This window comes from Drosophila grimshawi, unplaced genomic scaffold (assembly GCF_018153295.1).
Source record: "Drosophila grimshawi isolate 15287-2541.00 unplaced genomic scaffold, ASM1815329v1 contig_311, whole genome shotgun sequence".
Lineage (NCBI taxonomy): Eukaryota > Metazoa > Arthropoda > Insecta > Diptera > Drosophilidae > Drosophila > Drosophila grimshawi.
In genome coordinates, this window is record NW_025063098.1 from 3527166 (window position 1) to 3538491 (window position 11326).

The 11326-nt window shown below is 37.5% G+C and overlaps 1 protein-coding gene across 1 annotated transcript; it reads right to left on the minus strand.

Annotated features, from left to right (window-relative positions):
• Positions 1 to 6980: 6980 nt before the first annotated feature.
• LOC122322526 (histone-lysine N-methyltransferase SETMAR-like) lies at positions 6981 to 7568 on the minus strand. The gene has a single exon (XM_043215144.1). It carries the CDS (start codon positions 7566 to 7568, stop codon positions 6981 to 6983), a length of 588 nt encoding a protein of 195 aa, XP_043071079.1.
• Positions 7569 to 11326: the final 3758 nt, after the last annotated feature.

An 11326-nucleotide genomic window follows, 5' to 3' on the forward strand; every position in this document is an offset into this window, starting at 1 on the left:
CAGTAGTGGTCAAAATGGATAAAACAAATCTGTGTACACAAAATCAGACATTCAGAGTCCGGCAATAAATGCAAATAATTAAATGTTGCAAATTGTGTGATTTTAAGTTTTTGGTCTTTTTTTTTTTTAATAGAAACGAAAAGCAATCTTAGGTTCTATCAGGCCGGTGTTAGACAGGTAGTCATGACTATATTTTGCTGAAAAAAATATATATATACTTATATACTTAATGGAATCGAAGGCAAATTTATAGTAACATCGGCAAAGATATAACATAGATTAAGATTGAGAAAAAAATATGTATGTAATAGATATTTTGTATATAATTATCTCTTTTTAGTGATAATTACAATGGCATTGTCGGAGCTAGTCGTATTGCTTTGTTTATGGTTAATTTGTTAGCATCTCAGTTTTACAGCCTCCCATCAGGTACCACATACTATAATTACTATATAACCGATACAAGTTAGTTACAGTTAGTCAAAGGTATTCCGGTCCTTATTCCATATTCTAATAGATATGTATTATGTATTTAAATGCAGTTGAGCTTACCAGCTTATTAAAAGTATACATAAATCGTATTCCAATTGTTAAGCTTACCGAGCATGCTTTCTGAGAACTTTTACACTGGCATCAGAAGCAAAATAAAACACTGGCAAAGCTGATTGCCGTAACTTTCCATTGTTGTTGTTGTTGTTGTTATTATGCGCTGCACTTTAATTACACACTTGCGGTCATTTAAAATTATTTGGCTCAACTTGCTTGCCACAGCAGCAACAGCAACAGCAACAGCTGCTACAAATCGCACGTCGCCCCTCCGCCTCCCTTAGGTCTTTTGTATTTTTCACTCGTTCGTTGCGCTTTGGCGCTTATCTGGCAAAATGAATAAAACCAAAGAAATGAAAATGAAAATGAGAATGGAAATGGCAAAGTTAACACTTGTTAAACTTTCAACGAGGGTCGTTGCTGCTGCTGCTGTTGTTACTTCTATTATTGTTGTTGTTGGCGTTGTTGTCGTTGTTCATCTTTTTATTGTTGTTGCTGATGTTGTTTGCAAATTCTGTAAATTATACGAGCGGCGCAAACAAAGTTGCCCAAGAGTGCCTGGCGAATAATTAGCCCCGAAAATAACCGTGGGGCATAAGTTCAAGTGCAACAATGTGCAACAAAGTTGCACAGCGCAGACAAATCAAAAACTAGTTCACAATGTTGCCAGTCCCCCTCTCTCTCTCTCTCTGACCACCGAGCTCTCATGCCCTTAAGCAGCTGTAATGCAACACGACTCAGTTATCTTCCTCTTCCCAACACCTCTATTTCTCCGTCCGTTTCTTACTCTCTCACTGCACGGTAAACAATTTCATTTTCAATCAAATTGTATAATATTCTTATAATTTGAATAGATGCATAAATTCATATATTATTATTATTAGGGGGGTAGCTGCACCGCGACCTATTTGATCTATTGTGCCCCCTTCTGAGCCTATAGCTCTTCCATCGGCCTCAACTCCCTAACGAACGTGAGGATCTTTGTTGGGTTGAGGTCTACTATGTCTTTGCAATTCAAAACATGCGCCCCTAGGATGCTGCTTCTTCTTCTCATTTAGGCGACACATTCTGCCAGGATGTGCATCGAGGATTCCTCCTCTCTTTCACAAAACCTGCAGAGATCGCTATTATATATACCCAATTTTGTCATATATTCATATATTATTAAAATATAATCACCAAAAAAAATCTCTTTACAATTTCCATTCGTTTTGGACAATAACAAAAATCGTTTAGAACATGATTTTAAGTTTATATATCTTTTAAATTTGTATTTGTTTTTACGCTTAGTGATGGAATTAATTAATAATTATATTTTTTACATAAGCTAACCAACATTTTGCACAGTGTCAAAATCCTTGCAGCATGTTGCCCCAGCCACAGCAACTGTTGCCACAATTGACAGCAAATGCAAAGGCGCTTGGCATGCGCCGCATGTTGCCAGTTGCAGGTTGGGTTCGTGAGGAGAGCTGCAGAGGTGAGATAGTGATAGGGAAGTTGAGAAGTATACATCCCAAAACGCATAAATTGTTTATAGTTTTTCACAACTGTACACAAGGTGGGCGCGAATCTAAGGAAGGAGCGAGGGGGTGCAACATTTAAAATGTGTCGCCGTTGACTTCTTTTGCGTTGGCGTCCAAGTTGCCGACACGTCGCTGCCGTTGACAAATGCCCAAGCCACATGCGCTGTTAACTAAAAGTGTTGGCCCTGACTTTATGACTTGGTCAGCCACCTATCTGCTAATTGCTAACTGGTATCGTGGTGTATACGAGTATATCTACCTCAAAGGCCAATCAATCAATGCTTAATGCATTGCAAATGTACAACAAATTGCGCTTTATACACTTCTGCTGCTTGGAACTCTTTTCATTTGCTGTAAGCTTTGTCAGGGTCATTTCGCTGTACAGAGTACTAAATACAGAGTAATGAAACCAAATACTTAATGCATTTTAAAGTTAAATATTCCATTAATAAATGTGTGTTCTTATTATAACGCATTAAAAAGAGTAAAGCTAATCTTCCAATTATCAAAAAAAAAAAAAAATAGAAACAAATCACGCTCAACATCATATTAAACTAAAGCTTGTTGGACATTTTATACGTATCAGGTTAGAGCATTTCAGTTATGGCATGCAGACCTATTCGCTTTCAGGGTCTTTCTTGATTTACTGAGCAAGTCTTGTGAATGACTCTGCGAGGCAAGTCAGTGATCCACAGGCTCTTGGGATTGCGTGATTATGAATATCTATTTAGCATTTGATTAGCAAATGAATGCGTGGAAGTGAAAGCAATGGCACGAGGCCTAACGATGTACATTTCAATCGGAATTTCGATGCAAATTTATGCTTTCGATTCAAAATAGTAATTCTATTAAATCATGATTCCCGCAGATTCACTTGCTAACGAAGATAACTTAAACAATTTAAATTATTGCTTTGGATAAAAGAAAGAAGTTATAGTGACCAATTCAAAAATCTATTATTATTATATTAATATTATTATTATTATTATAATTATTATTACTAATATTTACTATTATTATTATATAATTTTCCGCATATTAACTTTACAACTCTTAACATACTAAAACAATAGGACGCAATACTTACACATACAAATAAATATAATTATTTTTAATAGTAATATTTTTTAAGATAGAAATATACCAAAACAAACAATATTAGTAAGTTATTCGCTGTTTAATTATCCATCTTAATTAAACCAGATTACATTCAGTTCAGTAAGCTATCAGCTCAATGGCAACTGTGAATCATTTCTTATCAAATCAGCACATTTGGGTTACCCATTGTGAAAATACGAAAGCGTCGCTCTGCAACCGCAACTGTCCACAGCTGTTGCAAAGATGCCTCTAGGCTCCTGGCGCGTCGTACGTGGGACTCTGGCGAAAACCCGACTGTCAAATTAAATTAATAAACACAACAATTGGCAAAGGCCTCAGATCCAGAGCAGAACAGACCAACTGTCCACTCACACGGCGCTCATAACAGTGGAAGCGTCGACGGGGAAGGGGGAACGGGGAACGGGGACGGAGGATGGCAATGGGCGATGGCAATCGTAAATGAAATTTTTTCTCAAATTGAGTTTGGGGCAAGTACTCAACTTTTGGCATGCCCCGGGCTCGTGGCTGTACTCTGTGCGTGATGTGAGCAGGGAAGGGGAAGTGGGTAGCTGAAAGTCTGTTTGGCCTGTTCCTTGTCCATAGCATTTTGTATTAATTACAACATAGCCGGCGGTGAGACCGCTCAAAAAGTTTCAACATAATTGATTTCATTTTTATTTTCAGTGGATTGTGTGATGAGTGGCGGGAAAATGCGAAAAAGTGGAAAAATGAGGATGTCGGCGTAACTTGTGTGGCCTTTGTGAGGCCTGCATTAAATTGATTTAATTATTGGCTAGCCAAAAGATGCGCCCAGCCATTTTCAGTGTCAAATTTATTTTTTAATTTACTTAAATCGTACAGAAGAAAACCATTGCAACTTTTTTGAACACCAATTGACTTAAATATTTGCAGCTCTAGTTAAACACCAATTGTTATTGAAATTAGTCGTACAAATTATAAAAAAGTGGAAAATGATCTTCGCTTGGGACAAATTTTTTTTTTTTTCAATAGTTTTTTATTATATATTTACATGAATAAACTATATATACATATATATGTTAATAAACTTAAATAAACGCACATAAAAAAGTCTAGACAAATAAACGGAATGTGACTAAAAATATTAAAATTTAAAATAAATATTTTATTTTATACTTTGGTAGCGTAGTAGCTTTATAATCCAGTGCGCAAATTGTAGAGTATCCAAAACATCCATGGATTTTTTATACGCAATGTCAACTATCATTGTCCTCGGAGTTGGTTATGTCGTTTTGCATATTTTCAGATTGAGTTACGGCCGTTGTCATCATTGTTGCTCTTTGCCTTTACCGTTGCCTTCACTGCAATTCGTTGCTGAATCGTTGCTGTTGCTTATCTGTAGCATGTGTCTGGTCCTGGAAAAGGCGAACGGCGGTTTTGTCGAATCGAACCAACTGGACTTAACTTAAATGCAATTCTGCTCCGGGGACACCTGTTTGAGGGTGTGTAAGCAGTTTGGAATACAGTTATTCCGTAACATATTCATAAAGGTTTTCGTTCGCTGTCAGAAACTGAATATTAATTTGATGTAGTTCAAGGCGGATTATCATTCTTTATTCGGAAGTTGAATTGAAACATTCTCAAACTGACTTTTGATTTATTTTCCTTTATTTCGAACCTATTTTGAAATCTGATTAAAAAAAAGAACAAACAAGAACTAGAGAGAACGTTGTAGACTGCGATATACTTTGATACCACAAGTTATTCCAGCGGATAACAAGTAACAAAGAATGACACCTACCCTTTAGCCAGGAAGTTCTATCCAAGCTTGCCTTTGAAATTGCGGTAGATGTAAGCTTGTAACGTTCCTTCGAAGTTTGGTATCGGTAGCTATTAAGTTACGGGAGATATGGGATTTGCGAGAAACGTAACTGTAGCTTTAAAATTGCGGGAGATATAGTCTTTTATCATTTTTGTGGGCGGGGCTGGCCGGAAGAAGATATGCGCATTTCAGATTTTTAGGGCAGAAGTTCCTGGGGGCGGTGGGTGTAGGCGTGGTCTGAAAATAGCATTATCCCGATCCTTGGAGGAGGTCAACAGCATGTTACCTTCCAAGTTTGATCGCTCTATCTTTAATATTGTGGAAAATATGCCGGCTCATCGATTTACACCTTCCGAAATATCGGTATAAAAATTTGTTATCGGTTCTTAAAGGCGGCTACTAGTAACATACCTACCTAATTTGACGTATCTAACTCAAAAACTGTGGGTGATAAACCCGTTTAAAATGTTTAAGGGCGAGCGGCGTGGAAGCGCCGGGTGTGGGCGTGGCAGTTGCCGATCTTTGAACATTGCCAACAACCTACCAACCAAATTCGGTGACTTTAGCCTTAAAATTGTGGGTGATATGTGGCTTTATCGATTTGCGAATATCGATTTTATCAATTTCCTAGCCCCTTAGTGGACTTAGTCCTCCAATTTATACACTTGGTCAGACGTGGTCACAGACCAGTATATGTTCGAAGTTTGATGTCTTCGGGATCAAAGTATAAAGATAAGGGTTAACGAACTAATTGTAAATCGATTACTCGCTAGGGCCATAAGCTCCTTAGCTACTATTAGCTCATTGGCTAAGGTCGATATTTATTATTTTACTTTAGTCTACCTATTAAAATAATGGCCGAGCTCCAATGAAGCATACCTTATGACAAATGTAGATTCTCTACATACTATTCGATCATTATATAGCATTAAATCTGATATTTCTGTATGTAATGGCCTTAGTACACCTTTTGAATGCAGTACAGTACCTCTATCGATCATAGATAAGAATATTGCCGGATTGAGCGACGAATTGGAAAATATTCAATTTTTTTTTTAGCAAATTCATTGCAAAAAAAAGCATCACAATTTTTTTTAATATGGATCATAAAGATTGTAATGGTCGGCAGATAGATCGAATGGGGGGCCATCTCCAGAAAAAGAAAAAAAAAAGAAAAAAAGAAGAGGAGACCGCATGCGCATGCGTTGCAGAAAGATTTATTTAAAAAGAAATTCAAATAAATTCGTTTTAATAAATTATGAAGTAATTATATATAAGAAAAAAAATAATATAAAATAAATAAATATAAAGCAAAAGTAAAAAAAATAAATAAAATAAAAACAGGCGGAACTATCCATCGCCACTATCAAGGAGAAAATCGCCAGGGACAACTGGACTCAGGAACCAGAAAGTCGAAGCTCGGAGACCCGGAGACGACTCGGATTATACCAACACACCTGTGAGTTTGTTCCCGCCTAATTGCGGCAGATTGAGTCAAAGGCCTGATCGGCCCTAACCAATGCAATAGTGATGCTCAATTTGTCACTCAGTGATGCGCACTTTTGAAGCCGAAAAAAAAGAATAGAAAAATCATAAATATTTTGTAAGCTGTAAATTAAGTCAATATATCAAATTGTACTACATACGAGGTGTGTTCAAAAAGTATCGCGAATTTTCTGTTTTTTCAGATATTATTTATTTATTCATGAATATCTATTTTGTCCCCTTCAAAGTAATACCCATGAGATATTATACACTTGTGCCAACGGTTTTTCCAATCTTCGAATCACTTCAAAAAATCATTTTTTTTTATCTTGTTCAGCTCCTCCTTCGATCCCGTCTTTATCTCGTCAAGCGTAGCGTAACGTCGTCCTTTCATGGGCCTCTTCAGTTTAGGGAACAAGAAAAAGTGACAGGGGGCCAGATCTGGGGAATACGGTGGCTGCGGCATCATTAGTGTGTTGTTTTTGGCCAAAAAGTCGCGCACAAGCAACGATGTGTGAGCAGGGGCGTTATCGTGGTGCAAAAGCCAATTTTTGTGCTTTGCGCAAATTGCGCATAACTTGCAGGTAATATTCCTTATTGACCGTTCTACCCTGTGGCAAGAACTCATGATGCACCACGCCCCTGCAATCGAAGAAAACTGTCAGCAAGACTTTCACATTCGACTGAACTTGGCGCGCTTTTTTCGGTCTTGGTTCGTGCGGCAGCTTCCATTGAGATGATCGAGCTTTGGTTTCCACGTCGTAACCATAAACCCACGATTCGTCACCAGTTATGACCCTCTGGAGCAAATTTGGGTCGTCGCGGACAGAGTCCAACATCTCATTAGCAATGTTCATGCGATGCTGTTTTTGGTCGCAATTGAGCAATTTTGGTACGAATTTCGCGGCGACCCGTCTCATGCCCAAATCATTGATAAAAATCGAATGGCATGAGCCAATCGATATGTCTAGCTCCTCAGCAACTTCTCTAACGGTGATTCGACGATTGGCCAATACCATTTTCTCCACTCCATTAATTTTTTCGTCTGTTGTTGAAGTGCTCGGGCTTCCGGCACGCTCTTCGTCGTTCACATCTTCTCGGCCTTCTGAGAACATTTTGTACCACCGATAAACGTTGCTTCGGTCCAAGGTAGCTTCTCCGTATGCCACAATCAACATTCGGAATGCATCCGCGCACTTAATTTCGTTTTTCACACAAAATTTGATACAGGTTCTTTGATCCATTTTTTTGAATAGGTAAAAATCGAAGACGATCCAAAACACGTGCAAGCAAAGCAGCTGTCAACAATTAAGTGAACATTCAAAATGGCCGAGCTTGTCGGCATAAGTGAGAGACATGAGTACCAACATAACAAAAAAAATCGAAATTCGAATATACGTATCCCGCGAAAATTCAAAATTCGCGATACTTTTTGAACACACCTCGTATACATAAGCGAATTTAGTGTTGGGCAAGAAAATGTTAGGGATCACTATGTCACATGTATCACATTATTTGTAAATTAAATATGAGGTGGTAAATTCATGTGATCGGGTGAGATGAGGGCATAAGAAACAAGCGAGAAAGGAATAATTGTGAAAGGAAATTTCTCCAGGATATTTAGGCGAGGAATCACTAGGAAGGGAGGGACACGCAGACTGTACAACATCCACACAGCCAACACAGCAGCGAGCGGACTGGTTTGATGGAAATATTTGTTTTTTTTTTTTATTTATTTATAAGAGAATACAAATTTTTTGTTAACTTGCCGCCCAATATATCGCGGTCGAACTACCCCTGAGCCGATAGCTAGCCGGCTGAGCGATATATTGGTGCTTTCGACAGGCAAGGCATAACAAGATGTCTAACAATTATATGCTTTTTGAGGAACAAATACTTATATACCTATATTAATTTCAATCCAGCACTATGTTATTAATTATTTACGAGTTCTTCAAGTAAAAATTGAAATAGAAATAGTTGAAAAGACTTTCAACGATTGCAAAATAATAACATATTGTAAAACATCCATTTATATCCTAAATCGTTGTATCTAAGCAAATTATAAAGTTGATTATATAATATGTTTCATTTGGAAGCATATGGTTGAATTTGTTCAAAAATTAACTTATATATCACTCTTCTTTCAGGCAACACTAAACTATGAAATATCTCGAAGCTCTCTGCAATTAAAGCCGTAAAACTGTACATTCCAATTAACCATACAATTTTCTTGTTACATTCAGTTTAAAAAAGAAGCATCAATATATGTCCATTACCGTTTTTAATGATGATTTTCATTTAGTATTCGTCCTTCAACATGAAAATAGACAAAAATGTTCACCCAATGAGAGGGAAATTTTGTCTTGAAAATAGTTGAAACGTTTAGTTCAGGGTTGGATGACTTTTGGGCTTGCTAGTCTTAAACTATCATTGTTTGGTCAGAAACTTGGGAGTAGTTGCTTTCTTTTTCGGACGAAAATAACTACCAAAATGAAGGATAACAAAAGCCACAACAACAGCAAGGACATGTACGATATTTTAATGACATGTATTATGAACTGTGTACATTCCAACCATACAATTGTATAGACGTTATGTATGTGTTGCAGTTGGTATTGAGTGGATAAGGATATAGCGAAGGATACACACAAGGTATACAAAAATGGGAAAAAGCGTACATACTATGTATTCGGTGCACAAATCGGAAGCAAAGACGTTCGTTGCGGCGTAAAATTCAACAACGCCCTTCATGCAGGGTCTGTAAATTATGTGGCCCACAGGATATGCGCCAGACCCAGACAAACATACACACATTCGCATAAGACACACGGAATCAACAATAAACTCAACTAAAATCATGTACTTAATTTTGGCTTTTTCTATTTAATAAACTGCTTACAGAAAATGAAAGAGAGAAAAATAATGTAAGAGAGAATGAGATAGCATTGCGAATGCAAATGCTTGGTTAAAGTGCGCCGAGAGATGCAAAATCCGTGTCCAGTACTGCTATACAGACTGCACCGCAGGACGTCTAGACGTTGACGTCAGCGTCCTCGACTGCGATAAGCATACGCCAGGCGCGGCATTATTATAATGCTACGTGGCCATTATCCGAGCAACGCCAACGATAAATCACACCAGGATCTTTGTCTGTGTGCCACAGGCAGATATGACCAGCAACCTTACCACATCACACTACATCAGACCACACCATCACCACCACCCCATTGCAGCTGGCAGGAACTGGAGCACTGTTGCTGCAACAGCAGACGGTTCCCAACCATATCAGAGGCGCTGCATCGAGCGCACGCTCATAAAATGTTGATCCCGACGTTCCTAGACGACAAATTTGCTTAGGATTTGAAATGCACGGCACAGTCAAGAGCAGCAGACAGCATGGAAAAAGAAGATGGGACAGTAGAATGAAAATATACCAAAGTTGCAGTTTTATTATGATTATTATTATGTATCTCTTTTTTCTAGCAATATTTTATCAGTAGCAAGTTCAAGTTCAGAGCGTCTGATGTGAACATGAATGAAATGGAAACCTTTTAACTTTAAGAAATTTGAATTGTATTGTCAAAGTTATTATAATGTTAATATTAATTACTTCAGTCATAAACCATACCACACCGTATCCTCTCCGTTTTGATTACAGAAAATGATTTTAAATTTATATTTGCACACCCTGAACCTATTGAACATTGGTAAATTTATGTAATCAGGATCAAAAGCCAAGCCGATATAGCAATGTCTGTCTGTCTGTCTGTTTGTCCGCCTATACGAACGCGAATTTGAGAGCCTGTAGGAGCTAGAGACATCAAACTTAGAATATTAGTTATCGTATACCAGGCGTAGATAAAGCTTGCCTAATTTTTTCGATATCGCCCTTAATTTTACGACTATCGATACACTTTGATTTCCGGTAGCAATTCAAGCCACATCCTTAAAGGCAAATGTTCTTATTAATACATAACATGCATATGCATATTATTGGTCATCTGTGGAAATTTGATCAAGAGCGGAAAAGAAATTCCATGGCTATAGTCGGCTATAGTATATAAATTCTCATATTAATCTCTTTTTATCAGCAGCCACAAACATTTTCTCTACATATTTCGCAAGACAGTTCGGATTTGCTCGGCCTTCACCGGTCTTATGGGTGCAACATATTTTTAAGGGAAATTTGTTAAAAATATACTTGTGAGGATATGCCATACAAAAAATAGGATGTCCAAATAATTTAATTTCATATTATTTATTATAATAAAATGTCCCACTACAAATTTAATTTTCCAACTCGGCAGTGATTTAAAGAAAAGCTGATATAAATCCTTCTGATTGACAACCAGTTGGCAGGCCTAGCCTTATTGGTGCAGGTGGCAGCGCCCATTGCAATCGAAGTGCAAGTGCAGACAATTTAACGCACCTCTACTTGATAGTGGTCGTCGATCGACTCTTGGTAGCTTTCGGTTTGCTTTCTTATGTCTCTGTCTACTATTTGTATTTATGTAACGCAAACTCAAATGAGAACAGAAAAGCCCACCCCATGGCCATGAGCAGGGCCGGAACATTGTTAGACAGAGCTGTTCTCGCTTAATCGCTTAAACAATAATAGATTTAATAGCTTTCGTATTTGTATATCGTAGCATTCTTACTTATTTTATATTGTAGCTTATTCATACACGAACAGATAGACATTAAGAGCGCGAAGAGAGAATGGTGAAATCTTTCATTTGGTGTCAAGATCTCGTCTGATTCGCACGCATATTTAAAGTTACGCACCCAGCTCATTAAAGTTGTAAAATTATATAATGTGTATAAAACAACTAACTGTAAAATAACTAAACAATTATAATAATAATAATCG

What these genes read in the sequence shown, in the direction of transcription:
- LOC122322526 (XM_043215144.1), bottom strand. Translation starts at nt 7,568, where the DNA reads ATGTTCTCAGAAGGCCGAGAAGATGTGAACGACGAAGAGCGTGCCGGA.